Raw genomic sequence first — 20,518 nt, 5'->3', positions numbered from 1 at the left:
GAGGACCAGATAACACAGACTAAATAAAAGCCTCCACTGCCCTAGCCCAGCACCAGGAGGACCAGATAACACAGACTAAATAAAAGCCTCCACTGCCCTAGCCCAGCACCAAGACGACCAGATAACACAGACTAATTAAAAGCCTCCACTGCCCTAGCCCAGCACCAAGAGGACCAGATAACACAGACTAAATAAGCCTCCACTGCCCTAGCCCAGCACCAAGAGGACCAGATAACACAGACTAAATAAAAGCCTCCACTGCCCTAGCCCAGCACCAGGAGGACCAGATAACAGACTAAATAAAACCCTCCACTGCCCTAGCCCAGCACCAGGAGGACCAGATAACAGACTAAATAAAAGCCTCCACTGCCCTAGCCCAGCACCAGGAGGACCAGATAACACAGACTAAATAAAAGCCTCCACTGCCCTAGCCCAGCACCAGGAGGACCAGATAACAGACTAAATAAAAGCCTCCACTGCCCTAGCCCAGCACCAGGAGGACCAGATAACACAGACTAAATAAAATCCTCCACTGCCCAGCACCAAGAGGACCAGATAACACAGACTAAATAAAAGCCTCCACTGCCCAGCACCAGGAGGACCAGATAACACAGACTAAATAAAAGCCACCACTGCCCTAGCCCAGCACCAAGACGACCAGATAACACAGACTAAATAAAAGCCTCCACTGCCCTAGCCCAGCACCAGGAGGACCAGATAACAGACTAAATAAAAGCCTCCACTGCCCTCGCCCAGCACCAAGAGGACCAGATAACAGACTAAATAAAAGCCTCCACTGCCCTAGCCCAGCACCAGGAGGACCAGATAACAGACTAAATAAAAGCCTCCACTACCCTAGCCCAGCACCAGGAGGACCAGATAACAGACTAAATAAAAGCCTCCACTGCCCTAGCCCAGCACCAGGAGGACCAGATAACACAGACTAAATAAAAGCCTCCACTGCCCTAGCCCAGCACCAAGAGGACTAGATAACACAGACTAAATAAAAGCCTCCACTGCCCAGCACCAAGAGGACCAGATAACACAGACTAAATAAAAGCCTCCACTGCCCTAGCCCAGCACCAGGAGGACCAGATAACATACTAAATAAAAGCCTCCACTGCCCTAGCCCAGCACCAAGAGGACTAGATAACACAGACTAAATAAAAGCCTCCACTGCCCTAGCCCAGCACCAGGAGGACCAGATAACAGACTAAATAAAAGCCTCCACTGCCCTAGCCCAGCACCAGGAGGACCAGATAACATACTAAATAAAAGCCTCCACTGCCCTAGCCCAGCACCAGGAGGACCAGATAACACAGACTAAATAAAAGCCTCCACTGCCCTAGCCCAGCACCAAGAGGACCAGATAACACAGACTAAATAAAAGCCTCCACTGCCCTAGCCCAGCACCAAGAGGACCCGATAACAGACTGAATAAAAGCCTCCACTGCCCTAGCCCAGCACCAAGAGGACCAGATAACACAGACTAAATAAAAGCCTCCACTGCCCTAGCCCAGCACCAAGAGGACCAGATAACACAGACTAAATAAAAGCCTCCACTGCCCTAGCCCAGCACCAGGAGGACCAGATAACACAGACTAAATAAAAGCCTCCACTGCCCTAGCCCAGCACCAGGAGGACCAGATAACACAGACTAAATAAAAGCCTCCACTGCCCTAGCCCAGCACCAAGAGGACCAGATAACACAGACTAAATAAAAGCCTCCACTGCCCTAGCCCAGCACCAAGAGGACCAGATAACACAGACTAAATAAAAGCCTCCACTGCCCTAGCCCAGCACCAAGAGGACCAGATAACACAGACTAAATAAAAGCCTCCACTGCCCTAGCCCAGCACCAGGAGGACCAGATAACACAGACTAAATAAAAGCCTCCACTGCCCTAGCCCAGCACCAAGAGGACCAGATAAAACAGACTAAATAAAAGCCTCCACTGCCCTAGCCCAGCACCAAGAGGACCAGATAACACAGACTAAATAAAAGCCTCCACTGCCCTAGCCCAGCACCAGGAGGACCAGATAACACAGACTAAATAAAAGCCTCCACTGCCCAGCACCAAGAGGACCAGAAGGAAAGCATAAAGCAACATCTGATTCAGAGAAGGAATGAATGAAGGATGAGACTACCCTATGAGAAAGAAGAGAGTGTGAGAGATGCAGGAATGTCCTTCAACCACACCGCACAGAGAGTTAGGGAGAGAAGAAAAGGAAAACATTGATTGTGTAGAGCAGGAGGTATGTAGTCAGAACGAATGTAGGGGCGAGGAGAAGGACGGAAGCTACAACCTAAAACTTCTTACCTGGGAATATTGAAGACTCATGTTAAAAGGAACCACCAGCTTTCATATGTTCTCATGTTCTGAGCAAGGAACTTAAACGTTAGCTTTTTTAAATGGCACTTTTACTTTCCCCTCCTACACTTTGTTTTTGCATTATTTAAACCAAATGGAACATGTTTCATTGTTTATTTGAGGCTAAATATATTTTATTGATGTATTATATTAAGTTAAAATAAGTGTTCATTCAGTATTGTTGTAATTGTCATTATTACAATTTTTTTTGTATTTTTAAATCGTCTGATTAATCGGTATCGGCTTTTTTGGTCCTCCAATAATCGGTATCGGCGCTGAAAAATCATAATCGGTCGACCTCTAGTCAAGAGACTGTTAGTCAGCGTTTCCCCTTTGCCAAGATAACCCATCCACCTGGAATGGAGAGCACTCACTCAGAATGATGGGAGATTTTCATAGCTTGTGAAATATACAGAGTCATTGGTAAAAGGAGGTGGGGGTTGTATGGAGATTTAAGTTGTCTGGTGTGCATCTCTCTATCGATCAGAGCGAAGTCTATTACTCCAATCCATCTTCATAAAGCTGAGAGCCAAGCACAGAGCCTTGGTTGATTCCTTTAGATACATTAAAGGGATGAGGTGAGACCTAGTGAGTATGAACAGCACGTTAAGTCAAAACAGTGCCAGACACAGCCACGCTGAGGCAAAGCATTACGTGGGAGAATCCACATTCTATTGAAGGTATATCAAATGAGACAGCCCCATAATAATGTATGTATATTATAGGACAAGTTGATTTACACTATCTTGATTTGACATACTCTAACACACTGTTATTTTTCAAAATTCAAATTCAAGTCTGCATTATCATATGAAAAGTGAATGGAATGAGCATTAGTCAACGCTGTGCTTCAGTGAGAATACTCAATAAACGTAGACTAAAACTGATTCATACATCATGAATAATATAAGTATATTAACTTTAATTTGTTTGGTTTCATCAGGGGTCCTATATCTACTCAAGTCTTCTCAGATAGTTGTAAATCTTGCAAAGCAGATACCGAGCCAACTGAAAAATATATCGCTCTTGCGAAACACATTGGGGAATCTACATCTTCCATTCTCATTCCAATCTTCTCTCAGTAGAGCAGCCTCGCCTGAGAACACTGTGGCAGAGACATTGTTCTATGTCAGATGTCTCCATCCGAGGAACGAGCGTCGTGTAAGAGTGGCGCCACCTGATTACAAAACAACGGTGGCAGAGATTTGGGATGCACTGTAGGCATATTTTAGACAAGGGGTATTCAACTCTTACCCGAGGAGGTCTGAAGCATGCTGGGTTCATGTTCTACATGATAATTCATTACACACACCTGGTGTCCCAGGTCTAAATCAGTCCCTGATTAGAGAGGAACGATGAGGTCCAGTTAAGTTTGAGGGCTTTAAACCATTATACTCAGACACAATTGGACCTCCTCATTCAGTCTGAAACCTCTAGATCTGAGATAGGTTTGTTATACAAACAGAGTATGATTGTTTCAGTTTTCTAGAGGCTATCATGAATATTCCTACAGAACCTTGGTGGAGCCCACTTGCGTTAATTTACCACTGGGTAGAATGGAAAGAATGATATGAAAGCCAGATGAACACATAGCCTCTAAGGAGCAGCCAAACACCTCCAGAAGAGAGCCGGCCAGGCAGCCTCTTCAGTGAGTTCACAGCTGTGCACCAAATGGCAACCTATTCCCTACATAGTGCACTACTTCTGACCAGAGCCATATGAGCCCTGGTCAAAAGTAGTGCACTATATAGTCAATAGGGTGCCATTTTTGACTTAACCTATGGGTCGTCTCTTTAGCATAGCAGAGAAGATATTTCTGACAGTTTAATACAATCTCATGGTTTTACTGGCCTGGAGCTTTATGATGTGGGTGATGGTATTAATCATCCAGGAGCTCATCGTGATGGCTTAGGTGGTGTAATCCAGTACACTCCCACTCCCCCTCTCTCTTACTCACTCACTCCCTCTTCATTTCACTCTCAAACATTCTCTTCCCCCATTTCTCTGTCCGTCCGTCCGTTCCGTCCGTCCGTTCCGTCCGTCCGTCCCGTCCGTCCGTCCGTCCATCCGTCCGTCCGTCCTCTTTCTCTCTGCCTGTCTTTTACTCCCTCCCTCCCTCTTAATTTCTCTCCCTCTCCATAAAAGTAGTACTATGCCAGAAGAAAACAAGTTGTCCTGACATTTAGAAGTACCTGAACAATACCAAATTACATGCTCCAAAGAATATAACTTTTAGAGCCATCCATCCCTCCTGTTAACAGCACCATTTTATTAGATTGCTCTGGTTTCTTTTTAAAGATTGCATCCCCAAGAGGGCTTCTCTACATCTACATTCTCCAGGTCACCAGACTTTTTTTCCTCATGAATATGCTATACTGATAACGCTGTTATGAACATAAAATGTTTCAATTGTTTTCTGCGTAAGAGGTTTCATTTTTTTCATTGATTGAGATAGGGAAGCTTTCATGTAAGCTTGAAAGGTTTTTCCTGTCACACTTTGTGGCCACGAAGTTATTCCAATATTATGCATCAATCAAAGACTACCGGACGAGGCGCGATTGGTGAGCCGCAATGCTGCAAAGCACAGACCAATCAAAAGACTATAATGACATCCAGAGATGAAAAGCCTCGGAGAACAACTGGCTGGCACTTTCCCCAATTCAGCTAACAGTGGGCGCTAACATCTGGACTTTTCATTTAAATCCCCTGTTGTGTGGTGTGCCAGAAACCCCTAATTACATATGAATGAGAAATGTGTCTCATGAAAGATTGATGTGGAAACATGCGTGTAAATGAGTGTTGCCAGTTCATTCTGCAACTACATTAACATCATACTCATTCTGTTTTCAGAGGGGAAGGGACAACACATTTCAATAGTGCACTGTGAGCGGAGCTTTGTTCAAAAACTATCATACTTCCCATGTAGACAATAATAAATACTGTGTCACTGAAAAAATACCCCCCATAATGATGAGAGAAAAAATTGCTTCAAAATACATATTGGTCCATTTTATCTGGTGCCATTTTTCAAATGCCCCCCCCTTCCCTCTTCCCACTGTTTCCTCTCCATGTTTTGCAGTAATTAAGCGTCTCTCTCTGAGAAATAGTGGCGGGAGAGATATGGGGATGCCAGGGTAAATCTGTTCCACTTTATAAGCCATGCTATCTTTACCTTGGTGACTCTGCCTGTCAGATGGAATATATTCTCAGCCATCTCTGCTCTGTGACACCGCACAGTGATAAGGGATGCACAGCACGTCTCAAACATGACAACCAAATATGTGTGGAGATGTGTGGGTGTGTATAAACGGGTATGTGTGTATGTATACAAGCTGTGTACTCAGTGGACTATTCATTATCGTTAGATTTGTTCATAGTTTGCCCGTGAATTTTGTTTAATTAGACAGGGTGAATTCACACCGCTTAGGTGATAACACACACACAAAACACAGACACACACACACAACACAGACACACACACACCACAGAGACACACACATACAGAGACACACACACACACACACACACACACACACACACACACACACACACACACACACACACACACACACACACACACACAGACACCCCCAGACACACACACACCCTTGCACACACATAGGCTTTCACAGACACACGTGAAAAGTCAGTATAAATAAGCAGGCCATTAATCACGTTACCAGTCAAAACAAACATGTGATGTAGGTTGCAGCAGACACAACATTTGTTTCTGCAACCACTGGCATTCATTAAAACTTCCACTCTCAGCAGGGGAGAACTGGGGCAAGAGAGAGGAAGACTAGGAGTTAGATATGGGCCGTGAGAAGTAGAACTAACCAGCTTAAACCTGCTAAATCATGCTACCACTATTCCCTAAACGACAGATATAACCATATATCTGCTATGCGGATGACACACAGCTGTACATTTCAATAAAACATGGTGAAGCCCCCAAATTGCCCTTGCTAGAAGCATTTGTTTCAGACATAAGGAAGTGGATGGCTGCAAACTTTCTGCAATTAAACTCGGACAAAACAGAGATGCTTGTTCTAGGTCCCAAGAAACAAAGAGATCTTCTGTTGAATCTGACAATTAATCTTAATGGTTGTACAGTCGTCTCAAATAAAACTGTGAAGGACCTCGGCGTTACTCTGGACCCTGATCTCTCTTTTGAAGAACATATCAAGACCATTTCGAGGACAGCTTTTTTCCATCTACGTAATATTGCAAAAATCAGAAACATTCTGTCCAAAAATGATGCAGAAAAATTAATCCATGCTTTTGTCACTTCTAGGTTAGACTACTGCAATGCTCTACTTTCCGGCTACCCGGATAAAGCACTAAATAAACTTCAGTTAGTGCTAAATACGGCTGCTAGAATCCTGACTAGAACCAAAACATTTTATCATATTACTCCAGTGTAGAGGCCTCTACACTGGCTTCCTGTCAAAGCAAGGGCTGATTTCAAGGTTTTACTGCTAACCTACAAAGCATTACATGGGCTTGCTCCTACCTATCTCTCTGATTTGGTCCTGCCGTACATACCTACACCTACGCTACGGTCACAAGACGCAGGCCTCCTAATTGTCCCTAGAATTTCTAAGCAAACAGCTGGAGGCAGGGCTTTCTCCTATAGAGCTCAATTTTTATGGAACGGTCTGCCTACCCATGTCAGAGACGCAAACTCGGTCTCAACCTTTAAGTCTTTACTGAAGACTCATCTCTTCAGTGGGTCATATGATTGAGTGTAGTCTGGCCCAGGAGTGGGAAGGTGAACGGAAAGGCTCTGGAGCAACGAACCGCCCTTGCTGTCTCTGCCTGGCCAGTTCCCCCCTTTCTACTGGGATTCTCTGCCTCTAACCCTATTACAGGGGCTGAGTCACTGGCTTACTAGGGCTCTCTCATGCCGTCCCTGCAGGGGGTGCGTCACCTGAGTGGGTTAATTCACTGTTGTGGTCATCCTGTCTGGGTTGGCGCCCCCCCCTTGGGTTGTGCCGTGGCGGAGATCTTTGTGGGCTATACTCAGCCTTGTCTCAGGATGGTAAGTTGGTGGTTGAAGATATCCCTCTTGTGGTGTGGGGGCTGTGCTTTGGCAAAGTGGGTGGGGTTATATCCTTCCTGTTTGGCCCTGTCCGGGGGTGTCCTCGGATGGGGCCACAGTGTCTCCTGACCCCTCCTGTCTCAGCCTCCAGTATTTATGCTGCAGTAGTTTGTGTCGGGGGCTAGGGTCAGTTTGTTATATCTGGAGTACTTCTCCTGTCCTATTCGGTGTCCTGTGTGAATCTAAGTGTGCGTTCTCTAATTCTCTCCTTCTTTCTTTCTCTCTCTCGGAGGACCTGAGCCCTAGGACCATGCCCCAGGACTACCTGACATGATGACTCCTTGCTGTCCCCAGTCCACCTGGCCATGCTGCTGCTCCAGTTTCAACTGACCTGAGCCCTAGGACCATGCCCCAGGACTACCTGACATGATGACTCCTTGCTGTCCCCAGTCCACCTGGCCATGCTGCTGCTCCAGTTTCAACTGTTCTGCCTTACTCTTATTTGACCATGCTGGTCATTTATGAACATTTGAACATCTTGGCCATGTTCTGTTATAATCTCCACCCGGCACAGCCAGAAGAGGACTGGCCACCCCACATATGCTCTCTCTAATTCTCTCTTTCTTTCTCTCTCTCGGAGGACCTGAGCCCAAGGACCGTGCCCCAGGACGACCTGACATGATGACTCCTTGCTGTCCCCAGTCCACCTGACTGTGCTGCTGCTCCAGTTTCAACTGTTCTGCCTTGTTATTATTCGACCATGCTGGTCATTTATGAACATTTGAACATCTTGGCCATGTTCTGTTATAATCTCCACCTGGCACAGCCAGAAGAAGACTGGCCACCCCACATAGCCTGGTTCCTCTCTAGGTTTCTTCCTAGGTTTTGGCCTTTCTAGGGAGTTTTTCCTAACCACCGTGCTTCTACACCTGCATTGCTTGCTGTTTGGGGTTTTAGGCTGGGTTTCTGTACAGCACTTTGAGATATCAGCTGATGTACGAAGGGCTATATAAATACAATTTGATTTGATATGAGTGATTGATCAAAAACACGACATGCATGAGGATGCATTTCCCTGGCTGTTATATCAACATGCAGGCGATGGCCCATACCACTGATGTGATGCCTCGGTGCTCCATGTGTGTGTGTGTTAATGTGTGTGTGTGTTATGCTCTATGAGGATTTCCCTCCCTGGAAAGTCTCTCCCCTCCACAGCGCTTATAATCCTTCACACTTTTAACTACCACCTCTAATGATGATTATCTGCTTAATCACAGGGATATTCTTAGACTACAGACACAGCAGATGGAGACTGCCAGAATGACCTCACTGGTAGAAATACCCTCTGTGCTTTAGAAATGATAAAGAAAGCAAAAGGAGCACTGATTAAATTTGGCCTTAGCGTCTCCACATGAAGTATAGAGAGGGTTGTGGGTCATATCCAGGAGAGGATTTATCTTCCTCGGGTTCCATGTATGCATCCCAAATGGCACCCTGTTCCCTATATAGTGCACTACTTTTGACCAGAGCCCTATTTGCCCTGGTCCAAAAGTAGTGCACTACACACTACCGTTCAAACGTTTGGGGTCACTTAGAGAAGTCCTTTTTTTTTAAAGACAACCACATTTTTTTGTCAATTAAAATAACATCAAATTGATCAAAAATACAGTGTAGACATTGTTCATGTTGTAAATGACTATTGTAGCTGGCAGCTTCATTAAATGGTACCCGCAAAACACCAGTCTCAATGTCAACAGTGAAGAGGCGACTCCGGGATGCTGGCATTCTAGGCATAGTTCCTCTGTCCAGTGCCTGTGTTCTTTTGCCCATCTTAATCTTTTCTTTTTATTGGCCAGTCTGAGATATGGCTTTTTCTTTGCAACTCTGCCTAGAAGACCAGCATCCTGGAGTCGCCTCTTCACTGTTGACGTTGAGACGTTTGTTTTGCGGGTACTATTTAATGAAGCTGCCAGTTGAGGACTCGTGAGGTGTCTGTTTCTCAATCTAGACCCTCTAATGTACTTGTCCTCTTGCTCAGTTGTGCACCGGGGCCTCCCACTCCTCTTTATATTCTGGTTAGGGCCAGTTTGCGCTGTTATGTGAAGGGAGTAGTACACATTATTGTACGAGATCTTCAGTTTCTTGGCAATTTCTTGCATGGAATAGTCTTCATTTCTCAGAACAAGAATAGACTGACGAGTTTCAGAAGAAAGTTATTTGTTTTTGGCCATTTTGAGCCTGTAATTGAACCCACAAATGCTGATGTTCCAGATTCTCAACTAGTCTAAAGGTGGCCAGTTTGATTGCTTCTTTAATCAGGACAACAGTTTTCAGCTGTGCTAACATAATTGCAAAAGGGTTTTCTAATGATCAATTAGCCTTTTAAAATGATCAACTTGGATTAGCTAACACAACGTGCCATTGGAACACAGGAGTGATGGTTGCTGATAATGGGCCTCTGTAAGCCTCTATCTTCCCACCGGGGGTCTAGCATTAGCAATCAGCCTCTCTTCTAACCTGGAGATAGACCTTCTCTCCAATCAAAACAGCAATCATGGACCCATGCAATAGCTCCCCTGACCACATCCCAAAGCGCATGCAAATTCCCTGATGAATTATTTCCCCTTTCACTGTTCAAAATACCTGTAAAAAAATGTCCTGGAAGGCATATAAGCCTGGCCTGACCCATGTGATGGGATAAGGCACTTTTCAGTGTGCTCACAAAGGAAGAGAGATAAGGGGAAGATGAGAGAGGAAGAAACACAGGAAAGAGAGAGAGTTGAACTAAGCTCTCTGGGTGTTATCAAAGGAAAATATGAAACTAACCTCTGGCATCGAAAAACTCCTCATCTGAGCTGTCAACGGACTCCTGTGCAATGTCCTGCATCCGCCAGTGGGAGATACTGTGCTTGCGGGAAGTGGCTGAGAGGTAGAAAGAGAAAAACACGTCAATTTCTACTTCAGGAGAAACATCTATGTATGTCATCATGTCATTATTCAGATTATTCAAGGTCAAATTCATTATGTGAATCTATATTTTTTTCCTTTCAGCTTCAAGTGCATTGTCTGTCTATAAAAGGCAGTGGAATAATTGCATTGGCTTTTAGGGCCTTGGGCAGAGAGGCTCTATTGGTCTCCAATGTCACAGAGCACAAATCAAGCAAACCAGAGCCCTAGATTGAGAAATGTAAGGAGGCACATATAAATAAATATAAGGCTCTGAAGCTAACCAATTGAGCTCAGAGGTTAGCCAGCTAATCTTATCTATGAACCATGGAACATTGGAGATGAAGGCTCCATATCTAGGTAGACTACTGTCCCTCAACAACACCCATTACCTGAGATATTGAATCAATCTTTAGTACTACACAGGAGGGTTTGGCCAGGGAGTTCCTCAAATTCCCATTCTTCAGGACGAGAACGAGGGAGTATTTAGAGAGATCCCTCAAGCTCTGTTCCTCTAAGATCAGTGTTAATAAACTAATGCCAGATAAAGGCAATAACGTTCATTATAAATGACTTTCAGACAAACAACGAGTCTTCCTTTAAGTGCAATTGAATTAAAACAAAATCAATAACAAGTCAAAGTGACCAAGGAAATTGTTCCCTTGTTCTAACCTCCAGAGAACTGCAATTGGAGAGAGAAAAATATCACCTAATTGAGTTGTGGGTTTTCCCGTCCCTACACACAGAGACCCCGTCTGAGAATCTAAGATCCTTTACTCCACAACAACACCAGACTGCTTGTGTTCGATCTCAGCTCATTTCATCCCTCTATCCCTTCCTCCATTATCCACTTCCAGAGGCATTTGGAAAGTGCCATACTGCATGTTGAAACGCTGAGTTCATGGCTTCCATTACACCATGCCACTCTCTCTGCCCTCACTGTTTTCACTCTCTTCATCTCTTTATTTCTCTCCTACGGCTCTGCTTCTCCTCATCGCTACACAGGAAATAATTAGCTTTTAATTTCTTACATGACTCCATCAGTTCAAATGTTTTCACTATTAATATCTCATTGAGGGATGGGTGTCTCAACCTTTGGAGTTCTCAATTAGAATCATGAAATGGAGAATAGGATAGTCCATGAACAGCAGATGTGTTACAAGGCTTTGCTCAACCTCAGCCTGGGGTAGACCAGCACCGTTCAGGAGAGAACTCTGTCTATGCCCCCTACACACTCACGCATACTGACACGCCACACACACACACACACACACACACACACACACACACACACACACACACACACACACACACACACACACACACACACACACACACACACACACACACACACACACACACACACACACAAACACCCACTTCATCACACACACACAATATGCACATTCATTTATACTGACTCTACTGTACACACACCCACTCACATTCACACCCACTCACATTCAATCATCATATAGGCTGCTGCTACACTGTTTATCATACATCCAGATGCCTAGTCACCTTACCCCTCTACATATCTACCTCCATCACTCCAGTATCCCTGCACATTGTAAATATAGTACTGGAACTGACTGACCTTGTATATAGATGACTTAATTTATTGTGTTGTTCTTATTTCTTATTTCTATGTCTTGTGTGTTTTTGTTCTACCTTGTGTTATTTTTACTATGACATTGTTATTGAATACTGCATTGCTGAGTTTAGAGCTGGCAAGGAAAGCATTTCACTGTACTTGAAACTAACCAGATCCTAACTAACACACTGATTCATGGGTTCACCCTGGTTAATTTCATTGGACTATATGTGATTACAGCCAAGTGTATGGAGACACACCATATGGCCCTGGTCAAAAGTAGTGCACAATATAGGGAAGAATGTGCCAAACAGGGGCATTAACCAATCACCTGACATCTCTACGCTATTCTGTAATGAGTGATTAACTTTAAATCCAATTTCTCAATACATTCAATAGCTCATTTGCACATTCAATATACACTACCATTCAAAGGTTTGGGGTCACTTAGACATGTCCTTGTTTTTGAAAGAAAAGCACATTTGTTGTCCATTAAAATAACATCAAATTGATCAAAAATAAAGTGTAGACATTGTTCATGTTGTAAATGACTACTGTAGCTGGAAACTGATGATTTTTAATGGAATATCTACATAGGTGTACAGAGGCCCATTATCAGCAACCATCACTCCTGTGATCCAATGGCACGTTGTGTTAGCTAATCCAAGTTCATAATTTTAAAAGGCTAATTGATCATTAGAAAACCCTTTTGCAATTATGTTAGCACAGCTGAAAACTGTTGTCCTGATTAAAGAAGCAATCAAACTGGCCGCCTTTAGACTAGTTGAGAATCTGGAACATCAGCATTTGTGGGTTCAATTACAGGCTCAAAATGGCCAGAAACAAAGACCTTTCTTCTGAAACTCGTCAGTCTATTCTTGTTCTGAGAAATGAAGACTATTCCATGCGAGAAATTATCAAGAAACTGAAGATCTCGTACAATGCTGTGTACTACCCCCTTCACAGAACAGCGCAAACTGGCCCTAAACAGAATAGAAAGAGGAGTGGGAGGCCCCGGTACACACCTGGCAAGAGGACAAGTACATTAGAGTGTCTAGATTGAGAAACAGACGCCTCACAAGTCCTCAACTGGCATCTTCATTAAATAGTACCCGTAAAACCCCTGTCTCAACGTCAATAGTGAAGAGGCGATTCCGGGATGCTGGCCTTCTAGGCAGAGTTCCTCTGTCCAGCGTCTGTGTTCTTTTGCCCATCTTAATCTTTTATTTTTATTGGCCAGTCTGGGATATGGCATTTTCTTAGCAACTCTGCCTAGAATGCCAGCATCCCGGGGTCGCCTCTTCACTGTTGACGTTGAGACGGTTGTTTTGCGGGTACTATTTAATGAAGCTGCCAGTTGAGGACTTGTGAGGCATCTGTATGAAAAAGAATTGGCATTTAAACAGGATTTGGAGCATGCTAAAATCAAGCTGCAACAAGAGCGGCTAGAGTTGGTTAGGGAAGGAAAGCTCTAAGGGGAGAGTTTGCTCTGGGAAGGTGACCCAGATTTACTTGGGGGCCGCTCCTCTCTCGGTCATGCCCTGGACTCATTTGATATTGTTGGAAACTTACAGTTGTTGCCAAAATGTAATGAGAAGGACCCTGAGACGTTATTTTCATTGGAGCTTGTTGCTGACAGGCTCTCTCGAATGTCTACGTGACTGTCACACCCTGACCATAGAGAGCTTTTTATTCTCTAGGTCGAGGTGTGACTGGGGTGGGTCATCTAGGTGATTATATTTCTATGTTGGCCTGGTATGGTTCCCAATCAGAGGCAGCTGTTTATCGTTGTCTCTGACTGTGGATCATATTTAGGCAGCCAATACCCCTTTGTGCTTTGTGGGATCTTGACTATGTATAGTTGCCTGTGAGCACGATTGTAGCTTCAAGTTTCGTTTAGCGATTTATTGTTTTCTTTGAGTTTCACTTCATAATAAAGAGGATGGAACCATACCACGCTGCATCTTGGTCCACTCATTCAGACGATCGTGACAGAAGATCCAACCACAAACGGACCAAGCAGCGTGGCCAGGAGGAGCAGACATCCTGGACATGGGAGGATATCTTGGACGGTAAGGTATCCTGGGCGTGGGAGGAGATTCTGGCTGGAAAGGATTGCTTTCCATGGGAGCAGACGGAGTTTCACTTCAAAATAAAGAGGATGGAACCATACCACGCTGCATCTTGGTCCACTCATTCAGACGATAGTGACAGTTGACTGACTGTTGTTAATTTTGCTTGGTATTGTCCTGTTCTGCAGGGCAGGGTCATTTGGGATGCAGGGCAGGGTCATTTGGGATGCAGGGCAGGGTCATTTGGGATGCATGGCAGGGTCATTTGGGATGCAGCGCAGGGTCATTTGGGATGCAGGGCAGGGTCATTTGGGATGCAGAGCAGGGTCATTTGGGATGCAGAGCAGGGTCATTTGGGACATAGAATGTGTCATTTGGGATGCAGGGCAGAGTCATTTGGGATGCAAGGCAGAGTCATTTGGGATGCATAGCAGGGTCATTTGGGATGCAGAGCAGGGTCATTTGGGATGCAGAGCAGGGTCATTTGGGACATAGAATGTGTCATTTGGGATGCAGGGCAGAGTCATTTGGGATGCAAGGCAGAGTCATTTGGGATGCAAGGCAGGGTCATTTGGGATGCAGAGCAGGGTCATTTGGGATGCAGCGCAGGGTCATTTGGGATGCAGGGCAGGGTCATTTGGGATGCAGGGTCATTTGGGATGCAGGCAGGGTCATTTGGAATGCAGAAGGGTCATTTGGAATGCAGAAGGGTCATTTGGGATGCGGCGCAGGGTCATTTGGGATGCACAGCAGGGTAATTTGGGATGCAGGGCAGGGTCATTTGGGACATAGAATGCGTCATTTGGGATGCAGGGCCGAGTCATTTGGGAGCAAGGCAGGGTCATTTGGGATGCAAAGCAGGGTCATTTGGGATACAGCCTGGGTCATTTGGGACACAGATCAGTATTATTTGTTGTTTGTGTGATTGGTGTGGTGTTCAACAAGGATCCCGGTTTATGGACCAGAAATCCAACATGGATGGATAACCTAAGATGTTTAACTTTTTTGCTCTGAGGACGCACATCAAGAATGACAGGGAGGAGAAATTGCTCGAGTAGTTTTTAAACAAAAGAAATAGCCAAAAGAGTGGCATTATTAAGTTTAAGTAGGCGATGAAGTAATCAAACAGCCATCTTAAATCACTATAAACATATTCCCTTATAGATTAGTAAGCACCAGAATCTTTGGTCAATATTGAAGTCATTTTGAAGATATTTAAGAGAGACTAATATGGGAGTGATAAAAACCCTTCCTCTAAAATCTCTCCCTCTCTCCCACTCGCCGAGCCGCCAGCCAGCTAGCTAGCCAGCTTCTGGCTCCCGGTTAGGTAAATAGGCAGCACTCGCCAACCCAGTGCACCCTCATGACAAACGGCCATTAAATTCTAATTAACACTACTTTGCATGCTTGAATAAATAACTGAGGTCAGGGGCTGAATGCATTATCACAAGCCTGAGTTTGGCAGCACTGCCGAATAGAGGCCAAACCTAAGATTTCACTTATGGGACATAAGATTGTAACATTAGATGATACTCGTCAGTTATTGGAAAATGACAAATGTCTTCATGGCTTGAATATTCCATGGACAATAGGGCTATTTGAGGGCTTACATGAGGTTGCAAAAGAAATATAAATAATACATGGAAACAATAATTGTGAAAACTTATCAAAAAGGTAACACTTAAACTGAAATGTGTTTGGCATTGCAATTTGTCAGTAGAGAGTTAGCCAGGCATATCTATAATTTATCTGGCAAAAATGAATGTAGTGACTAAATTAGCAAACATGAGGGGTTGTGAAACTAACTGAGCTCTCCCTCTGAGGAATGAGGAAGAGCGAGAGAGAAAGGCCTACAGCAGCACCTAGATCTTCTGCACAGATTCTGTCAGACAGTAAATCTCAGTAAGACAAAAATAATGGTGTTCCAAAAAAGGTCCAGTTGCCAGGACCACGAATACAAATTCCACCTAGACACCGGTGCCCTAGAGCACACAATAAACTATACATACCTCGGCCTAAACATCAGCGCTACAGGTAATTTCCACAAAGCTGTGAACAAGCTGAGAGACAAGGCAAGAAGGACCTTCTATGCCATCAAAAGGAACATAAAATTTGACATACCAATTAGGATCTGGCTAAAAATACTTGAATCAGTTATAGAACCCATTGCCCTTTATGGTTGTGAGATCTGGGGTCCGCTCACCAAGCAAGAATTCACAAAATGGGACAAACACCAAATTGAAATTCTCCATGCAGAATTCTGCAAAAATATCCTCATTGAGCAAGGTAAAACACCAAATAATGCAAGCAGAGCAGAATTAGGCCAACACCCGCTACTTATCAAAATCCATAAAAGAGAGGTTAAATCCTACAACCACCTAAAAGGAAGCAATTTTCAAACCTTGGATAACAAAGCCATCACCTACAGAGAAATTAACCTGGAGAAGAGCTCCCTAAGCAAGCTGGTCCTGGTCCAGGACAGCAACACAATTAGACCCAACCAAATCATGAGAAAACAAAAAGATAATTAGAATTTACAATAAAACTGAGCCAACTGGAATGCTATTCGGCCCTAAACAAAGAGTCCACAGTGGCAGAGTACCTGACCACTGTGACTGACCCAAAATGAAGGAAATCTTTGACTCAGTGAGCATAGCCTTGCAGTTGAGAAAGGTCGCCAAAGGCAGACCTGGCTCTCAAGAGGAGACAGGCTATGAGGTGAAAACTGAGCTGCACTTCCTAACCTCCTGCCAAATGTATGACCATATTTGTTGACATATTTCCCTCAGATTACACAGACCCACAAAGAATTCGAACAAGAAAAGGGGAACCAGTGAAGAACAAACACCATTGTAAACACAACCCATATTTATATATTTTTATTTTCCGTTTTGTACTTTAACTATTTGCACATCATTAAAACACTGTATATACGTAGACATAATATGACATTTGAAATGTCTTTATTTTTTGGGAACTTTTGTTAGTGTAATATTTACTGTTATTTTTGTATTGTTTCTATTTCACTTGCTTAGGCAATGTAAACATATGTCTCCCATGAAAATAGAGCCCTTAAATTGAAATTGAGAATTGAGAGAGTGTGTGTATCTGCTGTCTGTCACTGCCTCCTTTCATACAGGGCTATTTTTAGTTCTGTGCTGAATCCCAATCATTGTGCAAATTAGGAAGGACACAATCATTTGGGCAGAAACTGAAAAACCCGATTGGAGTTGGCCAATTTGAGACTAATTCAAGTTACAGCAACTGCACATAAATAAATAATCTATACTAAATGAGGACATGATTCCAGCTCCAGGAATGAAGATAATTACAATGCAAAGATTCTTATAACATCAATTGATCAGCTGCAAGAGGTGCACAGGCCATAGCCGACAACACCCAAAGCTTGCCTAATGTTGATGGTCATAAGCACCACAATGCAGGGTCTTTTAATGGTCATTTACTTTCCTTGAGTCCTAGTTTCAAATGTAGTCCAAACTTAAAATAAAGAATAACGAGTCTGCATTTTCTTCCTTGTTTCAGTCACCTATCAGCCAGTCAGGTGGCAGCTGGTAGCTGTTTCAGAAACTGAAAACAGAGGGATCTCACTAATATCATGCAGCCCATCACACAGCAAAGCTGCCAGAGAAGAATTACAAAGACTATCTACATACATTTATTAAACCGCAATCATTGGTCTTGAGTATTATTCTGCAGCAGTCAATTTGGATCTTATCAATAAGCAGAGTTCATTATGTTTAGTATGCTTGAAAATAAATGAAGGAACGGAACTCAGACCATTACAGGTACAATGCCAGCCGAAGCCATTAATGCAGAAAACAATGTTGTCTAGGGAATGTGTTTGTCTGGGTTATTGATTGCACTGCATACTTTTTCAAATGACTTCTGAGGACAAGGCTGCTTGTCTGCTCAACCCTCATACTGTATCTGTAATAATCACCATCTCTCCTCTTTAACGTTCACTTTAATAGTGAATTGGTTTTTCTGAGTAGTGTTACAAACAGGAATCACAGATGACAAGGACTGTCTGTTGTCTCTGTGCTTATTTGTCTGCAGACTGACAAAAGCCTTTGAGATCCAGACATTATAATCAAATGAAAATGTAAACAATTCAACAGTGACCAGATCAATTTACAATATCACTTTTGAAACACAATACATTTCTCCTATCAAAGAAAATTCCACCCAAAATGCATGCAGAGCACACAAAGAGATTGGTACAAAGCTCTCCCTCGCCCTCCATTTGGCAAATCTGACCAAAATTCTATCCTCCTGATTCCTGCTTACAAGCAAAAACTAAAGCAGGAAGCACCAGTGACTCGGTGAATAAAAAAGTGGTCAGATGAAGCAGATGCTAAGCTGCAGGACTGTTTTGCTAACAGAGACTGGAATATGTTCCGGAATTCTTCCGATGGCATTGAGGAGTACACCACATCAGTCACTGGCTTCATCAATAAGTGCATCGGTGACGTCGTCCCCACAGCGACTGTACGTACATACCCCAACCAGAAGCCATGGATTACAGGCAACATCCACACTGAGCTAAAGGGTAGAGCTGCCGCTTTCAAGGAGCAGGACTATAACCGAGAAATTTGTAAGTCGCTCTGGATAAGAGCGTCTGCTAAATGACTTAAATGTAAATGTAAATGTAAATGTATAAGAAATCCCGCTATAGCCCTCCAACGAACCATCAAACAGGCAAAGCATCAATACAGGACTAAGATCGAATCGTACTACACCGGCTCCGACACTTGTCGGATGTGGCAGGGCTTGAAAACTATTACAGACTACAAAGGGAAGCACAGCCGAGAGCTGCCCAGTGACACAAGCCTACCAGACGAGCTAAATTACTTCTATGTTCGCTTCAAGGCAAGTAACACTGAAACATGCATGAGAGCATCAGCTGTTCTGGACGACTGTGTGATCACACTCTCCGCAGCCGATGTGTGTAAGACCTTTAAACAGGTCAACATTCACAAGGCCGCAGGGCCAGACGGATTACAAGAGAGTGTACTGCGAGCATGCGCTGACCAACTGGCAAGTGTCTTCACTGAAATTTTCAACCTCTCCATGTCTGAGTCTGTAATACCAACATGTTTCAAGCAGACCACCATAGTGCCTATGTCCAAAAACACTAAGGTAACCTGCCTAAATGACTACAGACCCGTAGCACTCACATCTGTAGCCATGAAGTTCTTTGATAGGCTGGTCATGGCTCACATCAACACCATCATCCCTAGACCCACTCCAATTTGCATACCACCTCAACAGATCCACAGATGATGCCATCTCTACTGCACTCCACACTGCCTTTTCCCACCTGGACAAAAGGAACACCTATGTGAGAATGCTATTCATAGACTACAGCTCAGCGTTCAACACCATAATGCCCTTAAAGCCCATCACTAAGCTAAGGACCCTGGGACTGAACACCTCCCTCTGCAACTGGATCCTGGATTTCCTGACGGGCAGCCCCCACATGGTAAGGGTAGGTAACAACACATCCGCCACGCTGATCCTCAACACGGGGGGCCCTCAGGGGTGCGCGCTCAGTCCCCTCCTGTACTCCCTGTTCACTCATGACTGCACGACCAGGCATGACTCCAACACCAGTATTAAGTTTGATGATGACACAACAGTGGTAGGCACGATCACCGACAACGACAAGACAGCCTATAGGGAGGAGGTCAGAGACCTGACCGTGTGGTGCAAGCACAACAACCTCTCCCTCAACATGATCAAGACAATGGAGATGATTGTGGAGAAGAGGACCGAGTGGAAAAGAGGACCAAGCACGCCTCCATTCTCATCGACGGAGCTGTAGTGGAGCAGGTTGAGAGCTTCAAGTTCCTTGGCGTCCACATCACCAACAAACTAACATGGCAAGCGGTACCGAAGCACCAAGTCTAGGTCCAAGAGGCTTCAAAACAGCTTCTACCCCCAATCCATAAGACTCCTGAACATCGAATCAAATGGCTATTTTTTTTACGCTGCTGCTACTCTCTGTTATTATCTATGCAGAGTCACTTTAATAACTCTACCTACATGCACATATTACCTCGACTAACCGGTGCCCTCCCACATTGACTCTGTACCGGCACCCCCTATTTATAGCCTCGCTATTGTTATTTTACTGCTGCTATTTTATTATTTCTTACTTTTATTTCTTACTTTTATTTAGGTATTTTTCTTAAACTGCATTGTTGGTTAAGGGCTTGTGAGTAAGCATTCACTGTGAGGTCTACACCTGTTGTATTGGGCACATGTGACAAATAACATCTGATTTGATTTGAAAAACTATCTTTGGGTATTAGTTTCATTTGCCCATTGTTGATATTGTCTTACAAAATGTTGCAATCATGTTTTGAAGATATATGACTTTCAAAATACAGAAATACAGCAAAATGCATCATAACGGCTGTATTTATGTATTTTGAAAGTTATATAGAGTTGAAGTCGGAGGTTTACACACA

At 44.0% G+C, this 20,518-nt stretch overlaps 1 protein-coding gene across 2 annotated transcripts in view; it reads right to left on the bottom strand.

Annotated features, from left to right (window-relative positions):
* Positions 1 to 20,518, bottom strand: part of LOC118396866 (membrane-associated phosphatidylinositol transfer protein 3-like) — a 121,271-nt gene that overhangs the window by 93,740 nt on the left and 7,013 nt on the right. For both annotated transcript variants that reach the window (XM_052467626.1, XM_052467627.1), the window contains exon 2: positions 10,239 to 10,334. In XM_052467626.1, coding sequence (XP_052323586.1) covers positions 10,239 to 10,334 — 96 coding nt within the window. The remainder of the gene's footprint in view (positions 1 to 10,238; positions 10,335 to 20,518) is intronic.

This window comes from Oncorhynchus keta, chromosome 18 (genome assembly GCF_023373465.1).
Source record: "Oncorhynchus keta strain PuntledgeMale-10-30-2019 chromosome 18, Oket_V2, whole genome shotgun sequence".
NCBI classification, from domain to species: Eukaryota; Metazoa; Chordata; class Actinopteri; order Salmoniformes; family Salmonidae; genus Oncorhynchus; species Oncorhynchus keta.
This window is presented reverse-complemented; position numbering and strand designations above follow the sequence as displayed.